The sequence below is a fragment of the Aphis gossypii genome, unplaced genomic scaffold (assembly GCF_020184175.1).
Source record: "Aphis gossypii isolate Hap1 unplaced genomic scaffold, ASM2018417v2 Contig00458, whole genome shotgun sequence".
Lineage (NCBI taxonomy): Eukaryota > Metazoa > Arthropoda > Insecta > Hemiptera > Aphididae > Aphis > Aphis gossypii.
Window position 1 is genome coordinate 194321 of NW_026083115.1, and position 17338 is coordinate 211658.

The 17338-nt window shown below is 29.3% G+C and overlaps 3 protein-coding genes across 4 annotated transcripts; 2 read left to right on the forward strand and 1 right to left on the reverse strand.

Moving 5' to 3' along the window:
• The first annotated feature begins 3249 nt into the window (after positions 1 to 3249).
• LOC126554273 (uncharacterized) lies at positions 3250 to 3923 on the forward strand. Its single transcript, XM_050209362.1, has 2 exons — positions 3250 to 3519; positions 3586 to 3923. Exons 1-2 carry the CDS (start codon positions 3378 to 3380, stop codon positions 3921 to 3923), a joined length of 480 nt encoding a protein of 159 aa, XP_050065319.1. The 5' UTR covers positions 3250 to 3377.
• A 1444-nt stretch (positions 3924 to 5367) lies between these two features.
• LOC126554252 (peroxynitrite isomerase THAP4-like) lies at positions 5368 to 5974 on the reverse strand. The gene is made up of 2 exons (XM_050209341.1): positions 5865 to 5974; positions 5368 to 5569 (listed from the first exon to the last, which is right to left on the reverse strand). The coding sequence occupies exons 1-2, from the start codon at positions 5972 to 5974 to the stop codon at positions 5368 to 5370; spliced, it is 312 nt and encodes a 103-aa protein (XP_050065298.1).
• Positions 5975 to 14150: 8176 nt separating this feature from the next.
• On the forward strand, positions 14151 to 16891 carry LOC126554257 (uncharacterized). Of its 2 annotated transcripts, none has more exons than XM_050209344.1 (2): positions 14151 to 16198; positions 16332 to 16891. In XM_050209344.1, the coding sequence occupies exons 1-2, from the start codon at positions 15821 to 15823 to the stop codon at positions 16650 to 16652; spliced, it is 699 nt and encodes a 232-aa protein (XP_050065301.1). In that variant the 5' UTR covers positions 14151 to 15820; the 3' UTR covers positions 16653 to 16891. Both variants share the same exon structure in this region; 1 of them encodes a protein (XP_050065301.1).
• The last annotated feature ends 447 nt before the right edge of the window (positions 16892 to 17338 follow it).

Below are 17338 nucleotides of genomic sequence, written 5' to 3' on the forward strand. Positions count from 1 at the left end.
CTTACAATTATTATAAAAGAACTTAAATTTTGTTGTATTCAGGCCATTAAAATATAAACCACCTTTTTCACCAACCACTAGAAATTATATCCTAGGCTGACAAATCATCTTCGTTCAGAATCGTTTTTTGTATACAATGATAACTGTCATTGGATTCAAATTTAACACTCCTATAATATATAATAATGATCCATACGGCACCTAATGTACAGCAGAGCGGTACTCACTTGCCCGCTTTTTTTTTGTATTATACCGAAATATAATAACTATGTATGCACTGTTAGTTACTTTCAGGATATATCAACCAGTAAAGTTTGTACTATTTACCTATTATCTAAGTATTGACTACAATATATTATGTCAATATGACAATCATAATTAAAGAACCGATGTTCTTAATTTAATATTCTCTTATATTCATTTCTATGAGTGTAATAATTTTAAATAAACAGTTACTTAAATAAATAAACAAGTTCACGCCAATATAGCTGTACATTATTAGACAGATAATAGCATAATGCGTGAATACAAAATCGACTTTTACGGGATCTACGCGCTACAAGAGTCGATAATATAATAACAACACACTCCCGGTGCTGTCTTGGCTATGCGTAATAAACACGGGGAAATGGGTGGAGCTAAAAGCCACTGCCGCTGCCGGAACTGTGAATAGCGCCATCTCTGGAGCGTTGCACACGTACATGTTTAGGTACGACGCATAGGCGCAGTTTCAGTTTTTGACTTGGGGGGGCGCTATCCACATATAAATCAAACAGACCCGTGGGGGGCTCTGCCCCCACACCCCCCACATATATTACTTGTACAATATACAACATAATATATTTAGAATTTTTATCAAAACCCCTTTCCTATTATGAATTGTTCTCACTACTATAATTTAACTGAAAAATACATATCCCTAAGACCCTAACACACATTTATAATTACTATAGGTAATAAAGAAATAACAAAATTACAAAATACTAATAAAAAAATCAATATTGATTTCATTTTCCTCATTTAATCTTAATAAACAGTTTTTTGCTACCTTCATTTCACATTTTATAGCGTCAATATCAATGTTCAATAACTCCTAAAAATTATTTAATAGTTTTAAAATATTTAATTCAATATATAACATGAAAATACATTTTATTTTTTATAGTTTTTTTCACTTACTTTATAATGTTCAATAAAACATGTGCTGTCATTAAAATTAAGTTTAAGGAAATTGTCTACTCCAATTGCTATATTCAGGCTTTCTGATGAAAATCTTTTTTCTAAGTTGGTAACTAGACTGTCAATTATTTGAAAGTAAATTGTTCTCCAGTGATCTTCCATGCCATTTTCCATTTGTTCAGTTTGAATATTTTCAGCACTAGTGGTAGTTGACAGATAAAAATCATTCAAATAACTGGGTTCTTTTCTTTTTCTTTTTGATCCTTATAATTGATTAATATTATATATATTAATTATATATAAAATTCTTTTTGAAATAAAGTAGCATTCGACTATAACTTCCTATTGAGTATAGTTGTAATGTCATATGATTCGGCAAACAATTTTACACTAGACCACACATCAGAAAAAGCAATGTTTGAACGTTTATCTTTTAATGTTTTTATGACACCATTAATGACAGAAACAGCTTTTCCTAGTGTAGAAGATTTTTGCTGTAACTGAGTACTTAAAATATTCATTATTTGTAATATGTCTTCCAACACAATAATATGAAATATAAATGAAACTGAATTCAATATTGTCATAATTCCTATATACATAAAAATGCATTAAGTATACCACATAAATTAATACAAATATTTACAACTTACAAGTTTCAGTTAATAATTTAAAAATGGTTGTGTCTTGTCAACAATGTTCAAAACAAATCATCGCTCATTCAAATTCGATCGGAAATTTATGAAGTCACTATAAAGTAAGTTTTAATAATTACTAATATATCTCAGTTCGCTTACTTATATTTACAATAATAAAACTTAAAAAATAAGTAAGTAGTTACTATTTATATTAAAAATTGTTACGTATTAACTTTTAATTACCTACTTTGCTACATTTTTACATAGTCACAAGTTATTATTCGAGTTATTATTTGTTTTTCTTAAATGTTGGTTTTTAAAAACTGCTGTAAAACACGTTTACCTATTAGTATTAATAGTATTATACTTAATATTTACTAATTTTTAATTTTTTAGCATATACATTTTGGAATGATGAATAAATTAAAATTGTATAAAACAGAAAGGTCCAATAGTTCAAAAAACATGTCAACATCCAAACAAACAAAAATATGCCATTCTGCAGATAATTCTGGTTCCAGTAAAAAATGCTCTGAACAAAAGGTATGAAACACCTATAGGCTGTTTTAAATATTATTATATTAACTTAATACTTACCAAGTAGGGCGCTGGTAGATTCTTAATTTATTAATCAGTTAATATTAAAAAAACATTAATTACCTATTTTTATTAATTGTATTTTTAATTATCTATACCTAGTTGTACTTGGATATTTGGATATTGTGTTATAATTTAACAATTTTAACGTTGGATCTATTATCTTGGTTTTCTTGAGTTGTTTTTATGATGGTAGGTAATGTGATAATAACTTAGAAAAATCTGTTTAAATGAACCTTTATGATACAATAGTTAAAATTAAATTAACAAATTTAAATAATAAAATAAGTATCTAGGTACTGCTTAAGTGATGTTGAGTGTTATTACTTAATTTATTTTAATACAGACAAGTCACAAGTAGTGTATAACAATTTAAGAATTCAAATATATCTAGATCATAAATGTTTGTTAATTCAATTGTATGATTATTTTATTAATTTTGTGTTTTAATAATTATTTTAATATGGTAGAAAATTTAACCTCTTAACTTATCTAATTTGTAAAAATTTACTACATATTATAACATAATTTTTTAGTGGTCATTTATGCATTTTGTGTAGCCACATAGGTACATCTAAAGTCACTTAACTGTTTAATTTATACCAATAATAATACAGATATAAGATTCAAAAAGTAAAAATACATTTTAATTTATAATATTGTTTGTGTTATTATTTAATATTCTGTTCACACACGTTAACATTATTCTATTTCAACTTGTGAAAAACCATCCTTTAAAAAAAATAATTACTGGCTTGACTAATGATGATTTTGTACCGGATAGAAGAATTATTAATAAAGAGCTAGTAACTAAGTATGACTGTTATATAAATCATTTAATAGAAACAATCTCTAAGCAAAAATACATTTGTTTAACAACGGATATTTGAAGTTCACTCAACAAAAGTTATTTAGGGATGGCCATGCACTATATAGAAGAAAGTACGTATCAACGTTTTTCATATGCTATTGCTAATTTGTCGAAGAATTGAAGGTAGCCATAATTATACGAATATTGCAAAATGTATATCTGATATTTTGACAAGTTATAAAATTGATGTTACAAAATTATCACACACCGTCACCGACAACGCAACTAATTTTGGTAAAGTATTCCGTATTTATGCTCAATAATTTATTATTGATAGTTGCTTAACCTTAAATGTCCAAGGTATTAATAAGCTGATAGATGAAATTGATCAAAGTGCTGAAAACATTTCTGAACCAGATTCAGAATTTATGCAAAATTATATGGAAAATGACCCTGCAGATAATGTAGAAGTAGTAATTAATGTATCTGATATTTTATCAAGTTATGAAGACACTGACAAAGGAAATAATGACAATGAAGATAGTGACATAGTTTTATCGAATCCTATGACATGTTCTGCGCATACCTTAAATTTAGTAGCTACAACTGATACTACCAAGATTATAGATCTAAATTACAAAAAAATATCAAGATCTGCCTTTGGTAAACTTACATCATTTAAGCGACAAAACATTTGAAATGCTAGTATGTGTCAAATCGAACAAAATAAATGATTCATTTTTATTTTAAATTCAATTAATTAAATATCAAACTATTGTATATTAAGAAAGTTATTAGTATGAGTGTTATTGCTTTAAATTAAATAAAAATATTTAAATGTTGGTGATAATAATTTATGTGTAGATTTGTATTAAATAAAATATAAGTGTATGTTTGTATAATAATTATAGTATAATTTAAATAATTTAATATACTAATGTATTTAATATAAAACTATAATTATATACCAGGGCACCAAGTAATAAACTAATGACTATATTATTTTTAAAGTTTAATTTTAGTTCAGTAATTGTTTAGTTATCATTTCAGATTTAAATATAAGGTATAAACTGATTAAAAACTCTCAATATCTAAAAAAAAAAATAGTCTTATAATGTAATGGTTATGATTAAAAGTTATAATTGTTGGATAAGCAAAAAACAAAAAAAGTGAATATATAGTGTGGGAGATATGTGGTCGAGGTACGACGAGTTTCCCCCACGGATATCTCCTGTGTTGTACGGCTCGGCCGTGTCGTGTGAAAGTAATAAAGACGGTCGGCGTCGTAATGGCCCCCCAAGGTTTATAGATAATACAGGTTGCCTCAAAGTCATGTAAACAAATCGATCACCCCGCACTATTCCTTATCTACTGACGTCATTGAAGTATAAAATTCGCGCTCTTATTCAATGATTATGATATTATCATAGGTATGCGTTTCACTAATATATAGGTACTTAACTAAAAATTGAAGTGTTATGTGATTTTAATATGTTTGAGTATTAAGTTTTAATATTTAGGGACACTACTGTACCTATATAATTAATAAAATAGTTAATGCCTTAGTTGTTTCTTATTTAAATTTTTTTATATTAATAATAATCACTGTAGTATTGATAACCATGAACTATTTTATGTTTATTTAAAATTTATCAATATTGTACTTAATTGTAGTTAACTTACCTTTGTTACTGATTTAAAGTTTTATCTTTTTATTCTTTGGGGTAGTTCCTAATAAGTTTGTATTTAAGGTTTGTTGATTAATGTAACATATTATATAATATTATAATAATTATATTAATTGTTCTATATATATTATACATTGATTATTATATTCTCCTAATTATTAGTTTTAATTAATTAAATATAAATAATAAATAATTAATAAAAATATATATCCTATTTTAATTAAAATCCAGGTTAAATAATCCTTCATTTTATACCTTATGAGTAGTGTAATAAAGATTTTTTAATTTAACAGTGGTTAAATTTAATTGATTTATAAGAGTATAAATCATGAAAAAAATAAAACATTTGAGTAGCATATTATACATAAAGTTTAAGAAAATAAATTTAAAAAATATCAATATACATTTTTAAATTTGTTTTACATTCCTACATTTATTTTTAAGTCAACCATTTTTACAGAATATAACTTTGACATTTAATTATAACTAAATAAAATACAAAACAATAATTACCCATAAGTTCTGCTTTTAAATCATGCACAAAATTACTTTCACAGAAATGATTAGAACAAATGTAAGATGTATTAAGATTCCAATTATCCTTTCTCTTACATTTCAGTGTCCACTGTTTTCGAATTTCTATATTTTTATGAAACCTTAACATAAAAAAATTAAAAATAACATTAACTATTATTCACCAAATTTTATACTTAATTTTAAAATGTAATCACTTAATTCTAATTTATTTATAAATTTATTAATTAAGTAAATTTTCAAATTGTATAGGTATCTATTTAATACATGATAGAATGATAAATTAAGTTATAAATTAGTTATTAAAATTAGTTTATGATTAGTTATACATTTATAATATATAAATGAAGTATATTTTAAATCTGTCTTACCTAAGCGACCAAAATTGTATTATATTACCATAAAGTATTTACTTACCTATGGAATGATATTTGTTTACCATCTCTTTTTGCTTTGCTAGCATTATAAATACAAGTAGCTACAGCACAGTTTGAACCTCCATTAGGTTTAATGGTTTTTGTAGCCATGTCTAATTAAATTATTGCTAAATACTATACCTAGGTATAGATCGTCGTATTTAGTACTTGTTATTACTTTTATATTAAATAATTAGTAATTACAAAATAAAATAATTAACACGTCAACAATAAAAAAACAAAAATGGTATAATCAGACCAGAGATGATAATTTATTATCCATAATAATAATATAATAATTTATTATATTAGGCGTAAAAGACGACGCGTTGGGGGCAAAATAAAAATAGTAAATACGTGTTTCTGCTTTGTTTATGTAAATAAGTATGCTGTATTGTTTATATAAATAAGTTTTTCTGTAATGTTTATAATATTTTCTATATTTTCTTCTGGCAATACTCGTAGAAAAATAATACTCCGAGTTGGCTACTCATAAAGTATAAATAGAATTAACAGTTCGTTTATTCTTACTCACTGGTTTGTATACTTCAATGACGTCAGTGCGTTATCTTCTCCCACTCCCAAAATTTCATAATTTCAATATGAGGCAACCTTTATTATCCATAAACGTTGATGGCCCCCAACGATGTTCTCACACGTATTTAAGAAAAGGACGATAGTAAGAACTACGACAATATCGTTTTACTAATTTATTGAATTAAAACAAAATAATACAAATAGTCGTAGGGTGACGAGATGATAATATAAAGGTTACAAAATAACAATCGCGAAAACGATGTGAAGGACGGTGGTCACGAGGTTTGGGTGTACGTGGTGAAAAATAAAACGAAAGGCTGACTGGGAAATGGAAAAACCACCACCGCCCGAGGTGGTGGCGAGTTGTGCAATTGAAACATAGTGACCATCCGCCCAACACGTTTACCTACATTGGAAGGGAATTATGTGGTGATGGTTCACCACATTACTCCCCCCCCCAGCCCGATGAAGGAGAAAATGATGTAGTTATTTTTGTAGTCGATGGATGGCTGATAAACTGCACGGCGTAGGAGTGGTCGGTGAGTGAGTCGTTTCGCAGAATGAACGCCGGTCCACAGAAATCCACGACGTCCTAATGCCCAGTTGAAGTTTGTAGTCTTTGTCTCGACGTTCCAACACGGCGTACGGCCCTTCGTATCGTGATTGAAGCGGCGCGTGTTGCGCGTCGACAAGGACAAACACATGACTGACGGTGTTGAGTTGCGTGGGCACAAATATGCGCTAAGACGAGTCGTGATTCGCCCCTGGTGTGGGGCGTAACAGAGCCATGAAACTTTTGAGCGTGGTATCAAGATCCGGCGCCCTTGCCTCTCTTGGAGCCGCGTGAAATAACACACCCGGTAGCCGAAGCGTCGTCCCGTACACAAACCCGGCGGGCGTCGCTCCAACGTCGAGCTAAACGGTGTTCCGCAGTGCCAGTAGGACGATCGACAGTTGTTGCAACCAATGCGGCGATTCGTGCGAAGTGAGTGCCGCTTTAAGGGTTAGGTGAAATCGTTTGATTAACCCGTTGGCCTGCGGGAGATAAGGTGACGTGCGAACATGCTGTATGCCGAATGTGATGCTGAGCGCCCGCATCAACTCGGAATCGAATTGCCGCCCCTGGTCCGTGGTGTTGATGTCCGGGACCCCAAAATGGGTGATCCAATTCGTTACCAGGGTGGATGCCACGGTGTGAGCACACATATTGTCGATTGGCCATGCCTCCGGCCAGGGCGTGAAACGGTCGATGCATTTTAGTAAGTATTTGGCGTTGTTGGAAGTAGGCAGTGGGCCGACGAGATCAATGTGAACGTGGCCGAACCGACGATCCGGGGGCGTGAAAGGTCGAGTGGCGTTGTCGTGTGTCTATGTATTTTAGCTCGCTGACACCGCTCGCTGGTTTTGACCAATCGACGAATTTCTCGGTCCATCCCGGGCCAGACAAAACGAGCTTTTACACAGTGCGTCCCATAAATTTTGAGACTAAGGTTACTGATGTTACAAATAAATGAAAAAAATGTTTTAAACAATTTTTTATTCAAAATAGTCACCATTACATTCTATACACCTTCTTGCACGATTGCCCAATTTTTTCATGGCCCGTGAAAAGTCAGCTATAGGAATGTTCTTCAACTTTTGGGTCACCACTTCTTGAATCGTTTCAATGGGGAAAAAATGCTACCCCTTGGCTCCATCTTCAACTTTGGGAACAGGAAATAGTCCGGAGGACTCAAATCTGGTGAATACGGGGGGTGGTCGAGTACTGGAATCATTTTTTTGGCCAAAAATTGAGTGACAATCGCCGCGATGTGCGCTGGAGCGTTATGTGTTTGTCAGCAGTTATTATTAATGAGGCTGAAGTAAGAACTGAAAATATTATAGAACAATATCAACAAATGTGTAATAATGAAGAAATAGCCAAAATAGAGTCAACTTTTGGATCAGCTGACACTTATGATATATCATTAGAAAGTATGGATTTATTAGATCAATCTAAATCACATGTGAGTGAATGTAGCAAATACTAATTAATTTAAAATTTTCACACTAACCTGAATTAATAATTTAAGGTGAATTCAGTCAGTGAATTGACTGAATTAGAGGTTGATTTCATTAAGTATGTGTCTGGATATGTGGCAAACCGTTTTGCAAACGAATATCCATGGTTAGGTCAAAAGAAAGATGAAGGTTCATCATGGATTCAACGTGTTTCAAGGGGTAACCTGACAACTCCATCGCTTATTTTATTCAACTGTGCACTAACTTTAAAAAAATTATTTAACAATGTCCATGGTAAATGTAGTTTAAATAAACAACCTAAAGTTATGACAAGACTCAGCAATTCCTTGATGAATTAAATTAAAAAAGAAAAATTAGATATACCATTCAAAGAAGTCCATTGTCTTGTTGGAACACGTACTTTTATTAGGTTAAATTATTTAAATAAGTTAATTTGTTCTTCAGCCACTGTAAAAAAAAAAAAATGAAAACTAGAAAAATAAAAAAAATTGTTTAAAACTAATAAATTATATTACCGTATAAAATAAATGCTATTTACTTAATTATTTGTTGTTCGTGTAATTAAATACTGTTATTTTATTAATGTATTTTACATTTTTGCAGTACAAATTGTTACTTTGTGTAGTGCAAAATAACAATTTCAGGATGATATTTATTGTATATTATGAAATAAGATTTGTCTAAAATTGAAAAAAAAAAATGTTTTAAAATACGTTTTGAAAATTAATTATTGCGTTTTAGTTTTATCATAGAACGTTAATGTCGTTAATAGTCGATGGTTTTATCTTGCTCTCTGATGGAGTTATATAGGTTGCAAACAGGCAAATGTATTGTTATCAACAATCGCGATAACATGCTTATCAAAATGTATCCTTGGCTAACGTTTTTATTTCTTATACTCCAATATTTCAGTGGTTCACAGTAAAGTTTTCATTCTATATAGAAGTTTCTATTTTGGTAATTTGTTTAATATTATAAAATTAATTTTGAACACTATAATAACAGATAATTTGTTTCACGAATTTGTGAGTACATATTATTTATTATTATATAATTGGATATTTGTGAATATCTATGTTCTAAACTTAGTTTTTTTTTTTTGCATGACCTATGTTATTTTGTCAATCTGTTCGAGTACAAAATGCTCTAGTCATGGCTAAAAAGAGATAAATCTCCAGCTGCAGCTACTACATCTGTTGAAAATAATAGCCTAGTTACTTCATCACACTTAAATATCGATGAACCATCTCAATCTACGTCTACGTCTAAACCGACTAAACCGTTGAATGTAACTAAAGTATATGGAGACACTGATGTTTTTAATCATAGTCATAGAATTGGTAGACATTATATAACATGTATCCCTCGTTAAAAACATCCAAATATAAATAAAATATATTCTAAAACGATTCAAGCCATTGCCCAAATATGTGGTACAATTTATCGAGAAGATGTAAAAAAAAAACATTTATTATTTGAGGGTCATATTTTATGTACTAGAGCATATCGTTTGTCATCATTAAGTAGCAGTGAAGTCCTTAAAGACAAATCCAGTGCCATTGGTTTGGCTGTATTAAAAGCAAATAATGATCTTGCTTCCAAAATAGGTAGCTGTATGATATATGTGTATAATGATGCTAAAAAATTAACATTGTCAGGATATTCCTTTTCCGGGCGTGTAGTGGTATCTAGGTATGCATCTAATTTTCAAATGAATTCAAATGAATTTGAAATGAACAACACAGATTTACAATACTTATCCCCGAAAGGTCACCGTAATTTTTTAGAATGTATTGCAAATACTGATAAATCAAGAGTCATTGATACAATTTTAAATAAAACTTTTGTTGCTATTTCTTTAAGATGTGACGGAAGTGTAGATCGTATGCAGATTGATAAAATTTATGTTTTAGTAAGAATAATTAACAACGAAGGGAGTGCAGAATTACTATTTTTAGGTGCAGATGAATCAAAAGAGTGTGGGGTTAAAGGCATGATTATAGCAATTGAAGATGGATTTGACAAACAATTTGGTGAGGGTAGCTTCAAAAAAATTATTTTAAAAACTTCATCTATTGTAACCGATGGAGCCAAATGTAATACAGGGGAAAAAATGGATTATGGGCATTACTAAAACAAATGCGTCATGTGAGTGCTGATGAAAATACTGAGGCTGAGGCATCAATACCTCCTTTAATGACCATATGGTGTGCAGCTCATCGGTCTAACTTGGCATGGAAGTCTGTGTCAGAAAGTGTTAGAGAATTAAAACATATTGTAATTGAATTAGTTGCAATAAGTTCATTTTTCCATACATCAGGACTTCGTACACGTGAACTTATTTCTATTGCCGAAGAAAAAAATTAAGTCTAATGAGATGACCTAAATTGTTTGAAGTAAGGTGGAGTGAGTTCACTTATGATCTTTTGAATTCAACTTTAGTGTCTTGGAATGTGTTGGTTTTATATTTTATGAAATCAACAGAAAAGTCATCCATAGAATTTAAAAATTGTTTGACCAACTATGATAATATATATATATATAATTGCATTTACTGCAGATTTGTTGTATTTATTTTCAAATTACCAAAAAAATTGCAGTCAGATAGTCTTACAATAACCATATGGATAAATTAACTAAAAATGTACTAGACCAAATAGATTTATTAAAAACTCAAAATCTATTAGGTGGTTGGTTCTATAATTTAGAACTACAAATAGAAAATAGAGAAGAAGAACTATACTTAAAATGTATTAAACTTCATACAACTGAACGGCGAACTAAACAACACAATAAATATGTGACAGACAAAAGAGATTAACAGGCAATTATTAATGAAATTAGAGAAAGTCTAATGGAATTTTTATCTCTAAGATTTATACAAGATATAGACACAATAACTATTTTAAAACCATTTGTCAAACTGTCACAACAATTAAACATTGAACAAGTTCATAAAATATTATGTTATGATTTAGATTTACAGCTCTTCAATCAAGAGTACCTAACTAAGAGCTTTTAATGTCTGAGAACATTATAAAGTATAGAAACATGAAACCATCACATTTACTTAAACTATTATGTACTTCTAATGAATATTTTAACTTGAAAATTGCATTAGCAAGAATAATAGCTGCAAAACCATCATCTGCAGATGTGGAAAGGTTAATAAGTGCTAGTAACAAACTTAAAACGTCTGAAATAGCAAGAATGCTAGTCTCAACAGAAAATTGTTATATTATAATATATTCACTACAATATGCCAGCATTAATTGATTGGGATGTAAGAAAAGCAGTTTTAAATTGTATGAAAATGAAGTAAATAAGGAACACTAATAGACCAAGAGGAAAGTCACAGAACTATTTTAAGGGTATATTTCAAGAAGCGGATCCAGTGAGTTCTGATAGTGATACTGAGGTAGAGACCGAACCTAATACGGCCAGTGGATTGATAAAAAAAAAAAAGTTTTAAAATTAAAAAACGTTAATATTGTTTAGTGTAGAAGTTTAAAATTACAAAGAAGTTACCTAGTTAATTGATTGTTTTTATTTTTATAAACAATTATTATTACAAATTACCTATTACAAGTACATTTTACTTAGTAAGTATTACTATATAATATATTTTCAAACAATATTATTAGAAATGTAGGTAGTAGGTACAGTATACATCAGACAGTAGTATAGCAGTTCAACGGGTAAGTGATAACAGTCCGTAAGTCTGGTCTATTCAAGGAATTTCAAGAGTAGGAATATGTTTGTGCAGTGAGAAAAAATCGTTAAAAAAACACCCTGCTCATTTATAACTATTATTGGTATAATATACTACCAATTTGTTATAAAACGTGAATCCCAGTGTCTCATTAGAAGAACACCTTACCTAGTAAAATAAATTAAAAATTAAAAATTAAAAAAAAAAAATTATTATTACTATTTTACATATATATGTAAAAAAAAAAATCAAATACCTTCATATTATAAATAAATATATAACTAAATCATATTCAAATTTAAAAAGTGGGCAAGTGGGTACCGCTTTGCTGTACATTAGGGGGTTGGGTGGACCTCGTACTAGGGTAGGTTAAATTTGAATGCAATGATAGGTATCATTGTATACGAAAAACGATTCTGAACGGAGATGATTTGTCAGTTTAGGATATATTATATTTAAAAATTGTCATATATTCTATTTTGAAACAAATATTTTATTTTTCAATTAGGTAGAACCAGGGGCGGACGCAGAAATTTTTTTTTTTTTTTTGGGGGGGGGGGGTTGAACAAATTAGAATTTTTTGAAGATTCATTAGTGAGAATAACTACGTTTGAAATTAATCATCCATTCATTTCGGAGGGGTTTGAACCCCCCCCCCCCCTCCGCGTCCGCCACTAGGTAGGACACATTTGCATATGGCATGGTCACGGAATAAGATAAGTCCGTGGGCATTGTTAATCAATTTTTCCAATACATTGCATGTAGTATCATATAATTCACATAAACGTCCTGGTTTACAAGCATGATTGTAGCTAGGATTGTAGTTATCTCATATTATATTATATTATATATTATTATCTACAATCGTGGTTTACACAAAAAGGAATACCATAATATTATGTAGTTTGTATCAGGGCCTAAAATACTGTGTCCCCTGACACACATTGTGTCTCCTGAAAATCAAAGTGTGTCCCCTGAATGATAAATGTGTGTCCCAAGTTTTATAACACGTTTTTAGTTTTGATTACGGAAATAAGACGTAATAATAACAATTTAGGAATAATTTCAACACAATTTTATTATAACTTCATTTCAAAATAAATTGAGAATAATTTTTATCAATTTTACACAAATATCGAATGATAAGCATTTATATCTGATATCATACACTTTGGCTGGTCATTACACATTGTTCCACAAAATACATGTGCCTAGTTCCAATGGACTTTTGTTCCACAAAATTCTTGTTTCAAACGAGGGGTTTTGTCTATAAATATACTATGTGGGTATTTTAAAATTGTTGAACAACATAATATTATTATGATATTAGTGATTCTGAATTCTGATAGTAATAATATTAATCATTATTCATTATTATAGTAGACGATAGTTAGTACCAACTAGTATTGTTAATAATTTAATATTTTTATTTACTGAACTAGCCTATTTAGCATTTTGAACTTAATTACCTATTTATTTTTATTTCTATACTATATTACTATGGACAAATATGTTATAAAAAAAAGAAAAACTGATAATGATTCAATACAAAGTAAGTTCATATAAATACAATATTGTGTAGGTAGTGTGTACTGTAACCTACTAAAAAAATAACTAGTAAGAGCACTAAGAGCATTGTTTTCTATTTTATAGCACATTAAGTTATAATATTCTATTATGCCTATAGTGATAATGTGATATATAATTTAGTATATTATAACTCTACAGCATATTATATAAATGTATTTTTATATGTAATATGTATTTATTTGAAGCCTAAAATATGTTGAAATATTTAAAAAAAAATTAAATTTAGGTATTATAATTTATTATTTATTATAAATTGGATTTTAAAGATTGACTAGTTATTTTGTCTTGTTTAATAAAATATATAACTGGTTAAAGGATCTACATACATAATAATATATATATATTATTATTATATTATTATATATATATAATAATCTTATATCAGTTTATTAAGTTTATTTAACTAATAAGCTAATAAACAATTTTTATAATGACTAATTTATTTAAGTCCTGATTTGAGTTTTCATTGTATTTTGTAGTTGAATTGTGTGCTAATGAACCCACTGTTTTTCACCAAAGTTTACCAAATAGAGTTGTTAGTGAAGTATCAAGTTCATCAAACATTTTTGAATCTAGGCCATTAGATGAAGAAATTGATGATGAGCCTGGTGATAATATTACCCAATTAGTAGAAAAACAACAATTTATATTAGATCCGTGTTTTGAAAAGTTACCAGTTACAAAGGGTAGAAAGATGGTTAGGTGTATTATTTGTTACAGACAATCAAATACTGCTTTATTGTTATGTAAGAAAAAAAATCATTTGCCTCCTGTCTGTTCTGAAAGTGGTTGTGCGCCTCGAGCATAAAGACTAAAAAAACATATTGAATCACATATGCATAAAGAATGTGTAAAAGTTGACCAATTGTCAAAATTATCTGTTTCTGAGGTACACAATACTGCTCCACTCAATAAACTAATTTTAAAACAAAACAAAGTTCTTGCGTTAAAAATTAGTAAACTATTAGTAACAGTTTTTAATGATTCTAAACGTGGAACTTTAAGCGCATGGTCATGGCCTTCCAGGGAAGTGGTGAGTCTTATTTGCAACCAGTTGGACCCAGAAAAGCAATTTCAACCGTACAAACCAAAAGAAGGTGACCTACAATATATAAATTCTGGAACACATTCAGTCCTTCTAAGGCATATCGTACAAGCAGATATTCCAAATCTCAAGTCCAAACTTAAATCGTGTATTGCAATTTCTCTTCGAGTGGATGGTTCTGTAGACAGAAACCAAATAGACAATATTCATGTTTTGTTCAAAATTGTGCTGGAGAATGGTGATTCTGAAACAATGTTTATGGGCTTTGAAGAACCTACTCAGAAAGGTGCTATTGGGTATTATGAAGCCATAAAAAATTCTGTTGAACGATTTGTTGATTGGAATGAAGTTTTACCATTAGTTTCATCTATTGTAACCGATGGAGCTAACGTTAATATAGGTAAGAAAAATGGCTTATGGTCTATTTTTGAACAAGAAAGAAACAAAATGTTTAATAATACTGGTCCATTTATCAAAATTTGGTGTGCAGTTCATAGGAGTGCATTAGCTTGGGAAAAACTAACTTCTGAAGTAGGTGAATTAAATAAACTTATTCAAATATGCTCTTCGATTTCATCCTACTTTCACCAATCGGGACTAAGAACTAATGAATTGAAACAAGTTGCTCTAGATGAACAAAAAACTATGTACACACTTCCTAAGTATTTTGATGTCAGGTGGACAGAGTTTACTTATAATTTATTACTGAACATATTAAGGAATTGGAGAATCCTTGTTAAATACTTTATTTAAAAAAAAACATGATAAAGATAATAAAACAAAGGCTGAAGGCTTTTTAAAAAATTTAACTGATGTTAACAAATTAAAACTGTTGTGTTTTTTTGTCAACTTAGGTTATTTGTATTCACGTTTTCAGAAACAAATCCAATCAGATGATGTTCTTATATATGATATAGCTGAGAAAAGAAATATATTAATACATTCTATTGAAAATCTAAGAGAACATCATTTACTCGGTGGATGGGAAAGTATATTAGAAAATGAAATTAAAACAATTGATGTTGAATCAGAAAATAATCACTCAAATATTATGTTAAAAGACATACAGTTATATGAAAAAAAAAATAATTCCCGAAGAAAGTCCCATCATTTATTCGTCTCTGATACCCGTTCATTTTCTGCTGTACGAAATAATACATTGGAACACATTAAAACATTTTTAGCTGATCGACTAGATGCTGAAGAATGGAGGGCATTTAAACCGTTGGAACGCTTAAGCATTACAGTGACAGATTTGGAACTTAATGAATGCCATAAAATGATTTGTCCAGATATTAATTTAGTTGACTTTGTCACTAGCTACAGAGAAGCGTCTTACACATCAGAAGTTGCTGAAAAGAAAATGTCTATACAATTGTTAAAGTTATTATTGTTAAATGAAGCTTGGAAACCATTAAGTATATCAGTGGTATGTATCAAGTGGTATATTGATTTATTATTAAATATATTTTTTATTGTTATTTATTATTTTTTTAATCACATTTATACATTTAAACTATAAAATACAAAACAACTATTCTAAGTTAAAGTATTTTTTGCAGGGAAGACTGTTGGCTGCTAAACCCCACTCAGCCGATGTGGAAAGGTTAATTTCTTATTATAATGTTTTAAAAACATCAGGTCGATCTTCCTTGTCACCGAATACTATTAAAGATTGTTTGTATGTCAAATTAAATATGCCATCCGTATCAGAATACAATCCAAAGGAAGCTGTATTGTTATGGTTGAACGAAAAACAACGGCATAGTAAGGTGCAAGAAAAAGCGACCAACCAAGAGTGGTATCAAGGTGTTTTTCCTGAAGCTAAAGCTGATCGACTGAAGCAACTAAGTGATGATTATAATAAGTGTTATTCATTTTAAGTTGTTACATATTACTGTAATAAAATATTTTTAAATTATACTTGTATTTATTTTATGTATTTTTAGTACCAATATCATATAAATATTATTAATGTGTAAGGTAATAAGTGGTACATAAAAGAAGGGGGATTTTGGAAGTTACAACTTACACAGGTTTTTTTTTGCTACAAAAATGTGTGAAAGTTCAAAGTCAACAGTTAAATTAATAAGTGTGTCCCCTGAAATTAGATGTATTTTAGGCCCTGGTTTGTATAGTACACGGAATTAGATATAATCACATATTATTATAATATTGTCATAGATAATAAAGATCTTTATTTTAATAAGAATCTTTATTATCTATGAATATTGTACACAGCTGCCGATATAGATAATAAACTTTATCTATATCTGTGATATTTTATGTTTTGTTTACATTCCGTATGTTGACGTTGTTGGTTGATTACGGTTTTTAAAATTTTATTTTTATTATGAATTAACCATGTATTAATAATTGTAATCTTTTTAAATTATTATAATTCTACGTCGTGTTGATTCCTTGTGTAACAATTGCATATTAACATCAAGACGAGCCATTTCCTAAAGATTTCATTAATGTAAGTTTAATAAGTACCTATCACATTAAATTACTTAATATTTACTTATAATTATGTATTTTGTTTATTGTTTAGATATTACTAATGGCT

Bases quoted from the DNA above. Each gene is read 5' to 3' on its own strand.
- LOC126554257 (XM_050209344.1), top strand. From the start codon at position 15,821: ATGTTAAAAGACATACAGTTATATGAAAAAAAAAATAATTCCCGAAGA. The intron at 16,199-16,331 runs GTATGTATCAAG...TATTTTTTGCAG, and splicing joins AACCATTAAGTATATCAGTG to GGAAGACTGTTGGCTGCTAA.
- LOC126554252 (XM_050209341.1), bottom strand. From the start codon at position 5,974: ATGGCTACAAAAACCATTAAACCTAATGGAGGTTCAAACTGTGCTGTA. The intron at 5,570-5,864 runs GTAAGTAAATAC...TTTTATGTTAAG, and splicing joins AAACAAATATCATTCCATAG to GTTTCATAAAAATATAGAAA.
- LOC126554273 (XM_050209362.1), top strand. From the start codon at position 3,378: ATGCTATTGCTAATTTGTCGAAGAATTGAAGGTAGCCATAATTATACG. The intron at 3,520-3,585 runs GTAAAGTATTCC...TAAATGTCCAAG, and splicing joins CGACAACGCAACTAATTTTG to GTATTAATAAGCTGATAGAT.